Genomic DNA, 16804 nt, shown 5'->3' with positions numbered 1-16804 from the left:
ATTGAGGAATATTTAAAATCTTCTGCTCTAGAACCAGAAATGATAAAGCAAAGTTAACCATGAGTTTGAACATTGATGACTTTAGTTCCAAGTTTGTTAATTGCAGATTCAGATCCAGGACTGCCTGCCCCCTCCCCCCCCCCCTACCCCCCCCCCCCCCCCCCCCGAGTTGAGGGGGGGGGGGAGGGATCCATATGCAGACCTAAAGTTTCCAATGTTCTCAGGTAAGAGTGTGCAAGAATGCATGGAAGGTGAAATTGCGATACTCAGGTGAGCGCGTGACCCGCGGGTCTCTTGTTTTTCATTTGGTCTTTTTTCCCCCTGTGTTTCCCAGGTGTTTCAGAGGTGAAAAACTACAATTACTCCGTTACGATAAAATATTGCATCAGTGTTTTAAAGTGAACTTATGCAGGGCTGTCATGCACAACAGTGTACATCACTGAAGGGCCTTTCACACATTTCATTATTGCTCTAACTATTATTATTATTACTACTACTACTATTGTTGTTGTTGCTAATTTTTTATTACTATCATCATCTTCATAATGATTATTATCCTCATCATTTATGTGATCACTGATATCATGCCATGTGTTACATTCAAGTGGCACAGCAGGTCCTACACAGTAGCATTGTCCATCAGCATTTTGGAAGACACTTTTTCAGCACAAAATTTTGTGATAACTCTATCAAATCACATTATTATGAGGACAATATTTTTGTGGTAAATGGAGTTTGTGCCCTTGTAATATTCATTGCATCTATATTTTGTGGCCAAAAAAAAAAAGTATGAATTTTGATAAACAAATGTGTTGGAAGTGCTTCAAACAAGATGTTCAGTTTTCATTCACATAGATATAAAAATACATTGTAATATACATTTTGGTAGGTCCCTACATGATGTTCTACTGATATAATTGTATATGCTCAAACCCTAAACCAATTGTGTTTTGACAATGCAATATGTAGAAGGTCTCCACACTGAAATAGTATAGTGTTCTTTGTACTTGAAGTCATTAACCCTGTGACATTGATTCTTGGACTTTCACTTCAATATTTTTTCCCTGCAAATGTACAAGTTATTTGAAAGTGGTTGCATTTGTAAGGTTCTTTTAATTTACATGTTATACATTGTAGTATTATTATCATAATTGTTCAATATGATAGGAGTATAATGTGTAGATGCCCAAATTGACTAATGACAGAATGCTGAGCAGTTTCTTTTTTCTTTTTTTTTTTCTGCAAATGATTACCTTACCTGTGTCAATTGGCAATCTTTGCTATACAATTATTTCTATTATGACATTTTATATTTAAAAGATATAGGCCTACATGCAAGTAGCCAGCACAGATTTGTTATCTCTACATTGTATATCACATCACATTACTGTGAGAGCAGTTTCTAAATACATGTAGCACATTTGCAATTAGAACCTGTGCTCATGATGCAACACCAAATGCAAATATACATGCAAAGATAAAAGAAAATGTAAGGTCAGTGTACCCTGGTACACACAACTTCTAATGTAGGTCCCATGTACACATGCAATTTATATGTGCACATGAAATTTGTATTTATGCATGGTAGTATAACGTAAGTGTAGGGATTTATTTTGAACCTTTTATTATAAGTGTATCCCCCCTTCTTTTATTACAGGTACCACCCCTCTACACATAAATACGTCAACCCACACATACAGTAGTACCGGTATTCACATCCACATGCATCCACACACCCCACCTACAATTGTATCACAGACACACCACATATCACATGACATTTTCCACTCTTTCACTTCTCACCCATTGTTCCCTGTAATACTGAAATCATGCCTAAATCACCCAAGCCTGCACATCATTTACATATTATTATGAATATTTAGTTTTAACCTTTGTTTCTTTATTTGCATGTTTTGTTATGTTGATTTTGTGTATGCATATTTATGTAACAACCCACATTTACATGTAAACCCATGCCAAATTATGTGAAGAATAAACTGGCTACAAGTTAGTTAGCCAGGGGACTCCTTCCAAGTAACACATGTGTGCTGCCCTAGTTTGCTTTTAGTGTGATGAGTGCTAGAGAGCCAAGTGAACCCTAGCCCTACATAAGTAATGTGTTAGATTTAAATTCACTGAAATATCACAACAAGATATTACCTGTGTATACAGGCCTAATTGTTAAGCGTCAATTTACCAATGAGAAAAAAATGTGTTCTGATGATAAAAACCCAATCAGGGTTCTAGATAAAACTGAGTGAATGTTGTTGACCTATGTGGAAATAATTGACTTGAACAGATTATTCCTTGTGTCTTGATTTTCTCCTTGTATAGGTGAACAAGACATTGCATCATGCATGGTTGCATTGTACATACGATAAATAAGAAAATGTATAAGATAGCCTCAGAAATTGTTGGATTGGTTATTAGACTATTACAGGTGTCACATTATTCAGTCTAGAAGACTGAAAATGATCTGATTCCCAACATTTTTGTGTGTATCTGTGAAATAATTCCAATTAACCCTATTTATACAGAAAATAGGTAAGGCCTAAGCCACACCAATGACCAACTTTCTAACCTAGTATGTGCATGTGTCAATTGTGAAGAAAATCATCCACAATAAATGTTACAACTATTAAAGTCACATGAAATTACAAATACATGACAAGTTGTACCGGTAATAAAAATGAACTATTGGTTAGTTCCAATGCAAGTTTAGATATAACATTGTACCGGATACTTCGAATTCTCTGGCCTACTCGGTACTTGTGTTTCAAATCTTTGAAGAAAAAAAAAATGGGTTTGCCATGAAGATTGCATTGAATTGCATGTACATGTAATAACACAACCCGTTTGTGTTTCATGTAATAATTACATGAATTGTAAATTATTGTAAATTGAGATTTCGTTGATTTTTTTTTTCTACGTAGCCCGACCAGACGCCGTGCGAAGCACGGCAGTTACTGCGTACATGGTACCGACCTAGCGCTGGGCCGGCTGTGTCCGTCCTTACCCGGAAAAGTTTCTATGTACGTACACGCACAGCCCAGTCGCTGTACATAATAGCCCGCCCGGCGTCTGGTCGGGCTACGTATTACTTTACCGCATTCACCTATCCCGCTTTCGGTACTTCTCAACGAAGAATCTTGTAATAAATGGAGTTTGATGGCTTTTAGGATACGTAGCCTACCGAGTCTTCTGACGATAGAACTAGCTCTCATAATATCTTGGAAGAAGGACATGTGAATCTGAAAAGGAGGAGTCCTTTGATTTTAGGTTAGCGCTCTCATCAAATGAAAACACGCAAGATCGTACAGCAGCTCGAGCTTAGAAGCACTAGCACTGGACACTGTGTATGATGATGCAAGTGAAGTGCGGCCAGCGCTCGCCGCGCCCATAGCACAGCCAGCCGTAGAGCTAGCCACAATTGCTCTACGTATAACTACTAGTAGTTCCGCAGCTCACTCGGCATGTTGGCTTGATTTCGCTGTAAGTTGGCTTGATGTTCGCAGTCAACAAGCAGTATTCCGCAATTCAAATACGTATCGCCATCGTATCGAAGGGTCTTTTTCCAGAAAAGTATGTTTTGTTTTTCGCTTTTTAAAACATTTGAGAAGATTCCGATTTCCAAGATATTTTCACACATGTTAAGTTACATATCTACCTTTCATTTTATACCCAAAGCACCTTCTCTTTCGCATGTTTTGCACAACCGAACACTCATCCCCAGTCCCTTTAACCCTTTTATCCCGCAACATCGCTAAACAGTGACAACAATGAAACTTTAAAACAGAAAGAGCTTAAAGCCACTGTTTACCAGTGGGAGTAGTGATTCAAATAATGTTTAAATTACACATTTTATGCATACAACTATGGTTCAAATGTATCACAAAACATCCTACCCTTTCTATACAAATTTGGCAATATTATAAAAGCTGCAAATTTACGGATATGTTACTCTTTTTCTCAATAAACCATAACTGTACGGAGTTAATTCTAGAAATGATTTTAATAAAACGTTTGCTCTTTGCAACTGATTGACAAATTGCCCTACATCGACGCAATAAGCACTGAATTGATCAGTGTTTTAGTAGTAGCCATGATTAAAAAAATCATGGGCATACATACTCGAGCAGGATTCAAACCTACAACCTCCTGATCTCCGGACAGGCGTCATCTCCACTAGACTACCGAGCTTCTGCCTGACAGTAAGTGCTGGTTGTAATCCTTATAGCATGCAGCGGGTACTGCATAATTATTCAAATTCATGAAATTCTTCCGTCGAGATGTTCTCATTGCAACTGACTGACAAAATCAACTGATTTGTCAATCAGTTGCAATGAAAACATCTTGCCCTAGCAATCCTTAAAGTTACTCTAAAACAGCCAAGTGTCACCGTGATTTGATTAATGTTCTGTTGTTAGGTTGAGTAGATTTCAATCTCATACAACTAAGCTGCACACACAAAAAAAATCAATCAAGGGCCACACAAATAATAGTGAGGAAAACATATGACACACTGTTGGCTGATTTGTTCAAAAGTCTTATCTTAAATGGATGACACTCGACAAGCATTTTGAGTTCAGTTGCATTATGATGATATATAAATGCGTTCATAACTTAGCACCTTCTTCCCTTCAGGTACAATTAGTTAAACCTGATGATGTACATGAACATCACATATGACAAATAGACAGTGGAAGTCAATGTGTGCCAAGATTTTGCTCTGACATTTTGACAATCAGTTGCAATAAAAACTACTCACTGCAAGAATTCATTAATTTAAATAAAATGTGTAACAAAATTTTTCTTGTTAGTGGACAGCATCGCATTCTTCACGTTCTACTCTGTAACCCTTGTTGCTTACTTTATTAGCATAAGACCGGGTAAAAACAAGGAAAAGTAGAAATTACGCGGTGTGTAAAATATGTCCCCGCCGGAAGTAGCATTTAGTAGCAAAATGTACAATATAGGTAAAAAGATCAAGGTCAAAGGTGAAAGAAGTCAAGGGTCAAAATTCTATGTAGAAGTTTTGAAGCCCTCACCTAGTGCCATCACATAAAGCAAACGGAATCGAAATCGGGTTAGAAATGGCGAAGGAGTAGCATTTGGTAGCAAAATGTACAATACAGGTCAAAAATCAAGGTCAAAGGTCAAAGAAGTCAAAGGTCAAAATTCTGTGTAGAAATTTTGAAGCCCTCACTTAGTGCCATCACTTAAAGCAAACGGAATTGAAATCGGGTAACAAATGGCGAAGGAGTAGCATTTTGTAGCAAAATGTAAAATATAGGTCAAAAATCAAGGTCAAAGGTCAAAGAAGTCAAAGGTCAAAATTCTGTGTTGAAGTTTTGAAGCCCTCACCTAGTGCCATCACATAAAGCAAACGGAATCGAAATCGGGTTAGAAATGGCGAAGGAGTAGCATTTTGTAGCCAATGTACAATATAGGTCAAAAATCAAGGGCAAAGGTCAAAGAAGTCAAAGGTCAAAATTCTGTGTAGAAGTTTTGAAGCCCTCACCTAGTGCCATCATATAAAGCAAACGGAATCAAAATCGGGATAGAAATGGCGAAGGAGTAGCATTTTGAAGCAAAATGTACAATATAGGTCAAAGGTCAAGGTCAAAGGTCACAACTGAAATTCTGTATAGAAGTTTCAAAGCTCCCATGTAGTGCTATCATATAAAGCAAACAGAATCAAAATCGGGTTAGAAATGGCGAAGGAGTAGCATTTTGAACATTTTGATCACACACGGACGCACGGACAGACGGACACACGGACACACGGACACACGGACACACACACGTACGGAGCCCGTTTCATAGTCCCCTGCTCGAACTCGTTCGGCGGGGACAAAAACACTTAAAACAAGAAAGTTTAAATTCCAAAAAAGAGAGCTGTACTTTCAAATGCTTGTGGGTACAAACACTCACGATCAAAGGTCATACATGGAGGTCAAGTAAAAACATAAGGTATAACTTTTTTCTCTCTATCTTGGAAATGGCTGAAGGTATCTTCATAAAACCTATATATGTATTGCCTGACAATGAGTCTCTTGGGAGTTATGAGGAATCACATCAAAGGTCAAGGGTCAAAGGTTAAGGGTCAAAGGTCAGGTTGAATGCTTACATGACACTATTCAATGCTGAAATTACACTTTTTTTCTCCAAGCCTTGGAAATGACCAAATGTTTCTTTCTAATTTTGTGCAGATTTAATTCAGGAAGTTCCATGTAATCTTTCTCCACTCTAAGATAAACATATGCTGTAAGACTCACAGGTGCCAAGTTCACAATGCAACGATGATAACCCTTGCAACGAAAGACCCTGGTACTTATTAGGTTTATATCTGGAGAATTTTGTTTTCCAATCATCCACATTCTGACATTTACAACGGCAAGCTGATACATGGCCATCATGGCTATGAAAATCAGGGTAAAAGATGAAATTTAAAATGCTACATTTGAAAGTGAAAATGGTCCTAAAGCAAAGATTGTCACAGTTTGATTTTGTTAATGTTACAGCCCTCTTTAGGACTTTATCGAGCTTCACAGGTATGATGCTTGCTATATCAAAACACTTCCACACGCACACAGGTTATTTTCTCTTATTTTGTATCTAAGGTACTGTTTGTGCAAATGTGTTAAAATTTCATATGCATATAGAACTTGACCAGACAAATGTATCTCAAGATAATTTCAAGTTCATTTATGGCCCCTCTGGGAATACAAATGAATGTGATACCCCCTTTTTTAATGTGATGAGCAAAAGCAATCAATATAGGATCCTGCACATCACCTTTAGAAGTCGCCTCAGTGACGACTTTAAATCTAGGTTAATTTTTTCCTTTGGCTTTTTTTTCTAAGTGAAGATGAAATTTCATATATAATATAAAGTCAACAAACTCTTATCTCACACCTCAGGTTTGTTTCAAGACGTTTCATACTTTATAAATCATCATACTGCAAATCTTCTGTACAAATTTGATTTGAATTTAATCTATAAAAAAATTGGGGAAAACATGGAATGGAACCATCTGATTCATACTGCAGATACTGAAAGATATGGTTGTACTTCATCTAGGACATTGCTCTCCCTCTCAGATGTCAATGATTTGTTTAAAAAAGAATTGAGCTAGAAATTTTGTGTGCAAAGTCTATGAGAAAATTCTGTTTTTCAAATATTGAGGTTTGAGTTATCGTTGATTGTGAGATGACATCTGGTGATCATTACTTCTGCATTCAGATTGCTACAGATGACTTAATTTGTCAGCAATGACGAATTCAAATCTAGCCAGAAGTAGCAGTTGTGGTAGTAGTAGTAGTAGTAGTAGTAGTAGTAGTAGTAGTAGCATCATTACTACATTACATATATTGATGGTATATGTGATAATTATAATTTGATGTTGTTAACTCATTACTGCATCATTAGCATATGACTGGTTTTTCCTATGTTCTGACATTAATTTCATTATGTGTAGGTAGCATTTTGTTGGTTTCTGTATTTCATTTGCTCCAATAAGTTTTCTTATAATTATATTATTATTATTACTGTTACTATTTTTATAATTATTACCATTATCGTTATCACCATCATTATTATCATTACTGTCATTATCATTGAAAGAAAGAGAATATTTAGCAGAGGGGTGAAGGTTGAGGTGTAAATTTTCTTCATTTGTCTCCTACAACAAATGAAATTAGTATTATTGCAACTAATGATCTATAATTTATAGTATTGGTTGAGATGAGGATTCAGCTTAAAACTTTTTTTTAGATACTTCGAAACCATTTTATTAAGTGCTCCAGAGCATACAATTCTATTAAAGATAATTCAGAGTCTATTTGACGAAAATCAGTTTGGAAATGGCCCCACCTTCTATTCGGATCACTTTGTTTTGGATATTTCATACATTTCAAAACCAATTTTTCATCAAATAAACGGAAAGGGACTGTACAGTTCTGGTTGAGGTGAGGATTTAGCTTTTGACATTTTGCGAGATATTCAGAAACCACTCTATGAGATGTCAAAGAGCATGCTATTCTAAGGGGAATCAAAAGTTTAATTGATGAAAACCCGTCTTGAAATGGCTGAGATATCCAAAAACAAGGTGAAACAAAGAGATCCTATTTAAAGGCATGGCCTGTCGCCTTTTATCATTATCACTTTTTTTATATCTCAGCCATTTGAAAACCAATTTTCACCAAATAACTGTTGAATCCTTTTCGAAATTACAAGCTCTTTCATATTTCATAAGAGGTTTCTCATTATCTCACTTAGGAATGTTATAAACTTAAATCCTCATCTCAACCAGTACTGTACAGTCCCTTTAACTGAATTCCTCTTAGAATAATATGTTCTTCCATGTCATAAGAACCATCTCATAAAAATCATCATCAAAAAATGTTGGAAACCTGAAGCCCTGGCCCAACCGAAACTGTACCCTCCCTTTAAAAACAAATTTAGCAATTTAATATTCTCTTGCTTTCATGAACGCCTTGTCCACCTTGGGCTACTGAAACATAACAATGTCAGAATTTAGGAGCTTGGGTATTTGTTTCAAGTTCATTGTGTCACTGCCGGCAAGCAGGGACAGCCTGGTGGTAGTGTCACTGCCCAGAAAGCAGTAGACGACAGGTTCTAGTCCCATGGTTCCTTTTTCCAACATGTTTGTTAAATTACAGATCAGCAGTTGCGATCTTACAAATTTCTTTTGTAGAGGGAGATAAATTAAAGAAAATTCACATCTCATTATTACCATCATTATTATTTGGCCTATGATATCATTTGTGTGTGTGTTGGTCTAGGCTATGTACAGTAAACAGTGTAAGCCTGCTTAATACAGATATATTTGATAGTATCATTAACCCGTTGAGGACAGGCTGATTTTGCTGCAACACGCATTTCCCATAGACCCCTGCCCAAGTATACTCGGGACTTGTCCTCAACGGGTTAAGCATGATCTTTATAAGCACAGTGAAATGATCCTACAGAGCATGAAAACATACGAGGTTGTGATTCAAACGTACTTCCCCATCAGAATCATCATCCCATGTTTGGTAGGACCATGAGGAGCTGGTCCTCCTCCTCCTAGAGGGAGAGTCAGGGGAGACATCCGGTGGGAGGAAGCCCTTGCTGACAGCTGACAGGAACTCATAGCGCTTCCTCTTGGCTAGCTGGGCAGCTTGGATTACCTTGACTCTTGGTGTTCTCAAGTAGTTCCTTGCAACCATCTGAGACAGAGTCTCAGATGATTCCTCAAGCTCATTCTAAGTGACAATAATGAGACAGGAGAGAACAAGACAATATGATCTGATAATATGATCCATTTAGTGTGACACTACATGACATAATGCACTCAACTTCACTACATTCAATTCAATATCCAGATACAAGATAAAATTCTATGATACAATACAGCACAGTACGGTATGATACATTACATCAAAATATTGTGCATTATAATCAGAACAAATCATTTAAAATTGGTTAAATTGCTCTTACGAATGAGGAGAGACAGAAATAGTAAATGCAGGTTACATGATTTTCAAAATGAGGATATTTATAACTTTTATTTTATTAAACAAAGACATGTGGATGTGGAGGAAGGAACTGGTGCTAGACTTTACAGAACATGAACCAGAATTGTACTTGTTCAAAAATAACAATTGCAAAGGTTGCGAAAGCTGGTCAAATGGGAATGCAAAATTTTGGCAAGCAAATTTTGCACCACAGAGTGTGGACATTAGTCTTCATCTGTGTCATACTGTCTGAAGCTGGAACAGACTGATTGATTTTGCACATTCACCTTGAGCCCCTGTGTCCAACTGCAAGATTTTTATATAAATTGCCTCCAGACTAAATTTATGGTCTATGCATTGAGAAAAATATGAATAACTCAAACAAATAATACAAATGAATAAAGAAGTGCATTCCTTGTTGCAAAGTATAAAGACACATTGGTCTTCATATCAACATGGATTCAATAAGGAAGTCTCTGATATTCTCAGTCTTATTTCATTGTACATTGCAATTATAGATTAACCCTACATAGCCCCGGCCATTTTGAATTTCTCATTATTTTTGTTTTAAATTCATGTACTTCTTTTTTTTGGTCATTGTTTCTGTTCATCTAAAATAGTTGATGATAGCTAAAAGGAATGTTATCTGAGAAGAACATTCATCTGACACTTCTTGTAAAACACCTATATCGCATACATGAAAGTCATTGGAACTGTGCCATTTTTGCTGACAGTGGTCATGAAAATACGCTACATCTCTGCAAGGATAACCCGCTTTTCATGAATAAGGTCTCAAAATGTGCACAAGATGTGAGAGAAAAAAAGTCATGAAATTTCAGTGAAAAATTTTTGCATTCTGAAATTATTGCAAACAAGGAAAAGTAGAAATTACGCAGTGCGTAATACATGTCCCCGCCGGAAGTAGCATTTTGTAGTAAAATGTACAATACAGGTAAAAAAATCAAGGTCAAAGGTCAAAGAAGTCAAAGGTCAAAATTCTGTGTAGAAGTTTTGAAGCCCTCAACTAGTGCCATCACATAAAGCAAACGGAATCGAAATCGGGTTAGAAATGGCGAAGGAGTAGCATTTTGTAGCAAAATGTACAATATAGGTCAAAGGTCAAGGTCAAAGGTCACAACTGAAATTCTGTGTAGAAGTTTCAAAGCTCCCATGTAGTGCTATCATATAAAGCAAACAGAATCAAAATTGGCTCATAAATGACAGAGAAGTAGCAAATTGAAGATTTTGATCACACACGGACGCACACACAGACGGACAGACGGACACACGGACACACACATGTACGGAGCCCGTTTCATAGTCCCGTGCTCGAACTCGCGGACAAAAAATGTGGAGCTCATTGTACTCTGTAACTCAAAACCCTTTACTGTATTCAGTGTAGCCCACAATTTGATTGACAAATACCGCTCTGCTGCATTTGACACAACCTGCATTTGATATTCTTTCTTAACCCTTTAGCAACTGAAGATTCCATATATAATGGGCTTTGGCTCCCTAGAAGGTACAGCAATATTACTCTCATTCAGACAACTTTCTAAATTATGTACAATAGCTAAATGAATGTTTATTTTCGGTCTATTATAAATCATGTTTATTTGAAAGCCTATTAAGATTTTACCAAGGGAATGGTGTGTCACACAAGTAATTTTGACATACTTGTGTTGACCTTTGACCTCTTTCAAATTATGTAATTATATATTCTATATGAAAACAATAAAAGTGGTAAAATATAAAACTAAAAAAAAGCAGACTGGCTGTTTCTGGCATTTTAGGGAGTAATGAGACGGGCAGTTTCGGGCAATTCAGTTACCACTGGGTTAAAGTCTTTCATACGCACTTGCATGAACTCAAAGATCTGTTTGCTGCCCCCACTGTCCTCCAGATAATAACCATAGGGATAAGAGAACTTGAGTATGTGTCTTGCTGCCAGGAGTTCTTGGATGGCTTCTAGGATGAACTGAGTCTCTTCTCTAGATGCTGCAAATACAAAGCAAACAAGAAATGAGATAGAACCATCCCAATTCCCCTTACTACTGTATATAAAATATGTCTGCAATGCAAGTGGCAAACACATTTTCCTGATACTTCATTTGGAATGTCATTTATATCTTTGATTTACAGATGAAAGTTTTCATGTCCATATGATTATTGATTCATACAATGTGTTGGACATCATGATGAATTGCAAATAATGTCTGCACTTAACATGAGCTTGTTCTGAAGAAGATATTCCTACTATTGCCTGTCTGCCTATTGCATGTTGACAAGCACTAGTTTCTTATTGCTCCTCAAACTATCAGAGTTTGGTGCCAGATATCTGTGAGTGAGAAGGATACATAATGATAATGAACTCCATGTCCCTGTCTAATAAACAGCCATGACTAACACACTCACATGTGACATGTTGCATTTCCATTGCTGGAATGGTAACTTCATTTTTGCCATTGCTGCTCTTATTTTCATCTTGCAGTAGTTGCACAATATTTCTGATACAATGGCCAGGTTTTTTACCTTTGGCTTCCGAATGGCATGCCAGTTTCCGCATCTTGCCGGGTGCTTTCCTGAGCAGTGGTTCCTCCAACTTGAAGCTGTTCTCATGGTTACGGAAACGGGTGTAGTAGTGGAGGAAGCGATTCAGCTCCTGCATCTCTTTGTTCCTCTTATCAGCCTGAAACAGTGGATGCAAAACAAAGAGAGCTTTAATTTGATTTAAGCAACTGTAAACATTTCCACAAAATATACCCAACATACTTAAAGTGCAATTCCACAGCATTTTTAAGTTTACTTTAACAAATAAATGGAATTTTACTTCACATATAGGTATGAGGTGGTATCATCACTTCTCCCAATTTGAAAGACATTAGTGAAAACAGGAGAAAATTTAAAGAGGAAACTGCCCTATAACTTAGTCTACTCATCAACAATCACAACCGCGTCTCCTACATACAGCAGTCAATTGCAAGTTTCTGAATATGTGGACATGGTTCATAAAGTTCATTTGCATAACATTACCATTAGCTTCCTTGTATCTGCAAATGAAGACTTTCTTTTTTTTTTGTCTTTACAGAGCAGGAAAGCAAGTTGTTTATAATCTTGTACAAGAATTGATGCAAAGGAAGATAAGGAGGATTGCTGAAGTCTTGTAACACTTGTTTGATCATGTTGTTATTTCATTGTACAAAATGTATACAAGTCATCACCTTGCTTCTAGTGAAAAACAGAATATGATTTGTATTACTCCAATCCTAGATGATGACAAGTTGGGATAAGTTGTTGTTAAATTCTGGTGCAACAAATTTCTGCAACAAGCTTGATAGCATGGTGCTCTTTGTCAATGATGGTTTGGATCATTTTAATAGGATTGAAACATGTTAGCATCACATGTATGATAAACCTAGTGGCAAGATTTTACTTACTTCAACTACTAATTCTGCATGATCAAAATGAAGAGGACAAATAACAGATTACGAATGACAGCTTCTAACCTTTCAATACAAAATGCATAATACACAACTTCAAGTTTACCCTAACTAGGCCACGGGGGGGGGGCCTCCGAGGCCCCCTCGACGTTCCGCGCGATGTATCACAATCGCAAAAAGCTATCGCCGCGACGTTTCACGACTTTTTTCTTTCCAGTCTTCCGCATCTTTTGACACCGAATTTGCGACGCCCGGGCGCGCGGTTCCGAAGTTGCGCATAAATATGTACATGCATGTCAGACAAAAAATTGCTCAAAAACGTGAATTCGTGTACAATTTCAATGCAAACTGTGCTTACAGGCAAATTTCATAAAAGCATGATCATTTTGGTGTTTTATTGATTAAAATCAATGAATAACATATTTTCTTGGTCGGAGCGATGTCGCGGACAAATTTCAACGAAAAAACAATGAAAAACATAAAGTCGAAAAACAAAGAAATATATAAGAAATTCAAAAAACAATAAAATACTTAAGAATTTTTTCTGATATCAAAATTTTTTTTATTACATTTGCTAAGGACACTAAAAAGAATATTTACACAAAAAAGTGCCTGTTTCGAGCTTTATTTTGTGATTTATACCAGATTGTCTGATTTCATGCATCATTATGCATAAATTAGCATAATTTAGCATAAATTATAATTTTTTGAAAAATTAACTTCAAGATATTTTAGATTACATCATAGGCAATGTGTGTGCCAATTTTCGTTGTGATCACGCGGTCGACGGCCGAGATCTGGAGGGGGGGCCTGGGAGCCCCCCCCCCCCGGCTCTATCAACTACCTAAATAGCCTGGCCTAGTTAGGGTTAAGATGTAAATACAGTTACAACAAAGATTTTAGCTTTTATTTTTCCTGCCATACATAATGGGAAAACAAAATGATGCATTCAAGTAGTAGAAAAATTAGTTAATTGGGACAAGCAGTTTCAAATAGTGCTTTGTCCTTTGCATAATTCATCAGTTTTTCAGAAATGAATGCTGATAAACTTGTTACATCCAAACAGTGGGCATGCCTAGCTAACACTTCATTAGAAATACTCCTCATCAATAGTGAATTTATTTGGTTGGGTAATCATTTTTGGTAAATTCCCACATGCAGATAGACCTTTTACATGTACTGTAAACATCGAAATGTTTGCATATTTCGCACTACTTTTGGCTTGCACAAATATCAAAACCCGAGAAAATATCTTCACAACTTTCTCTGCATATTTTGAACAAGTTAAAGCCTTACAATCGTGGCAAGTGGTTTGTGCGGCACGGAGACGAACGCAACACGCTGCCTCCCCCATTCTGTATCAAATGTACTGTAGTGACCCCGAATGAGAATAGCGCTGGCTCAATGGGTCAGCGAACAACACTCTAGACTACAAGAGTTCTGTGCTACAAATCTCCTGACCCAAAATGGCTGAGCGAGCCACGAGAGCTTCCGAATGGACGCACACTCTCAGTGCGCATGCGCATGAAGAGAGGCCAAAAGAACCACGCGTCTTCTGGCCTCTCGAGGATCCTCCAATCACCGCAGCTCGCAGTCACAGTGTTTGTGTATGATGCGTACACACACACGCACACACACACACACGTGTCTCAGTGGCAGCATTGTCCCACACGTTTATGGATAAACATATGAGTGTAAAGCAATGGTATAGCACAATTCCAGAACCTAGGAATTTGTTTTTGAGCTGCTTAGCGCAAAAAATTAATCGCTAAAAAAATAATCACTAAAAAATATATACATCGTATGTTTCCAGTATCTGATTTCAAATAAGGAAATGGTGCTCTGTACAATCACTAACAGTCTACTGTCTTTTCTTATCATGGCTGAGTTTTGACAAAGTTAGATCTAGACTTGGCTTTTGTCATTGTGGCAGTAAATGACAACAGCTCTCCCAGCATGTACGCTGACATATTTGTGCAAATATTTCAAATGACACTGATCAGAGATGGTAACACAGCTTGGGGAAAAAATAAGTACCAATCCTACATTCTCTGCTGAATATTTTCATGATGGAGAGTTAATTCCTGTCTGAGGAGAATGCTGGCAAAGCAGTCACATCTTTGTGACATTTTTACTGACCTCTGACATTAATGCTTCTGTCTTCTCTTCCACCTTCTGGACAACTTCATAGCGATTGCACCTAAAATAACCTCCAGTCTCTGAGCTGTGTTTACTCCAGACCTCAAGGCACACCCAACAAAAGTCATGTTTACACTGGAAAGGAAACAATTGGCACAGTGAAAAATTCCATTCTTTCCCCTATGTGTAACTACCACCATCTACATGTTAACACCAGTAGTGACAAAAAGGACAAGATATATATATTTTTTTCTCTCTCACATACATGTATTTCCAACACCATCCACCTTAATCATGCCTATACTAGAGGGGAGGCATTAGTATACAAAAATTAATCCAAGGTAAAAGAACACCTATCAAGGAATATCTACATATTCTGAAATACTGCACAAAATATGACATGACTGTACCCCTACCACAGGAGTAGCCTTTTATTCAAAGCCCTCACACTGTTGTTAGCACTGAGAGTTATTGCTTTAGGTAAGAGCACAAAACCCCAAGACAAACACTTTAGCGAGGGGATTGTTGAAATCTGAGATTGTCATTATTATTTATGACCAGGAGAAAACCTTGGTATCTGGCACACAATTCCCACTGACTAATTTAGCCACAGTATGATCTTGTATTCTAAACCATAGGCCGTAAATGTGAAACATACATGCATACACTTCTTTGTAGGGTGTTCTGCATATTGGTTGTGATCTTTGTTACCAAAATGCTGGTAGAAAATTTGGTAATTCAAAGGAGTAAGTTGAGAAATTCAGCCAGATTTCTAAAGGCCCTGTCACTAGATCTTGGCTCTCACTGGTGGCTTGAATAATCTCACCTAAAGACCTTCTGCTTGCTCCCTCTGTAATCACTACAATGGGAGAGCCTTTGACAAAGACTACTAGAGAAGAAACATACACAAGCAACATTTTGCAGACGGGCAGTAGCCATAACAAGAGACCCGGGGGTCTCGCGCTCACCGGAGTATCGCAAGTTCACCTTCCATGCAGACTCTTACCTGAGAACATTGGAAACTTAGGGAGGGGAAGCTTGAGAGCTGGGGGCAAGGTGTCCATTTTCATATTCCATCACACCGGTAAAAATACCTGCCAAGTACCTTGTATTTTATAGAATGTTGGACTATGAATTTAAGAAAAAAAAAGACTTAAAGCTCTATCACTTCTGATTCTAGAGAAGAACATTATTGAATATTCCTTAATTCAGGAGGTTTGGGCCCCCTGGGGCCCTCAAGGAAAGCATGACGTCCATTCAAAGACTTTGAGATCCTATCCCCTCAGGAATGCTACTTGCCAAGTTTGGTGAAAATCCATTATGTTGCTTTCACCAAGAAGATGAAAATGTACAATTTAGGTCCGCTTTTTGACCCCCCCCCCCCCACAACTCACGGGGGGGGGGGGGGGGGGGGGGGGGGGGAACAGCAATGGATCTGCAATGAACAAACTTGGAACTACAGTTATCAATATACAAACTCATAGTAAAGATGCTTTATTAATTCTGGTTCTAGAGGAGAAGAATTCCTTAATGTGGGAGAGGGGGGGGGGGGGGATTGGGTCCCCTAGGGGAGTATGGTGCCCTGTGGAACTAATTGAGATCTTAACCCCCTGGCATGCTACCTGCCAAGTTTGATGAATATTCATCATGGGGTTTTCAAGAAGAATATGAAAATGTACAATTTATATTAGACCCATCCCACCC

General features: G+C 37.6%; 1 protein-coding gene across 1 annotated transcript in view; it reads right to left on the bottom strand.

The window, feature by feature from the left end:
* LOC139728916 (ankyrin repeat and IBR domain-containing protein 1-like) overlaps nt 1-16804 on the bottom strand; it is a 167353-nt gene that overhangs the window by 46127 nt on the left and 104422 nt on the right. The window contains exons 14-17 of the mRNA XM_071639845.1: nt 15101-15235; nt 12054-12210; nt 11380-11519; nt 9030-9269 (exon numbers count right to left, since the gene is read on the bottom strand). Coding sequence (XP_071495946.1) covers nt 9030-9269; nt 11380-11519; nt 12054-12210; nt 15101-15235 — 672 coding nt within the window. The remainder of the gene's footprint in view (nt 1-9029; nt 9270-11379; nt 11520-12053; nt 12211-15100; nt 15236-16804) is intronic.

The sequence above is a fragment of the Diadema antillarum genome, unplaced genomic scaffold, assembly GCF_040938485.1.
Source record: "Diadema antillarum isolate AM-2024a unplaced genomic scaffold, OU_Dant_1.0 seq00000205_RagTag, whole genome shotgun sequence".
Lineage (NCBI taxonomy): Eukaryota > Metazoa > Echinodermata > Echinoidea > Diadematoida > Diadematidae > Diadema > Diadema antillarum.
This window is presented reverse-complemented; position numbering and strand designations above follow the sequence as displayed.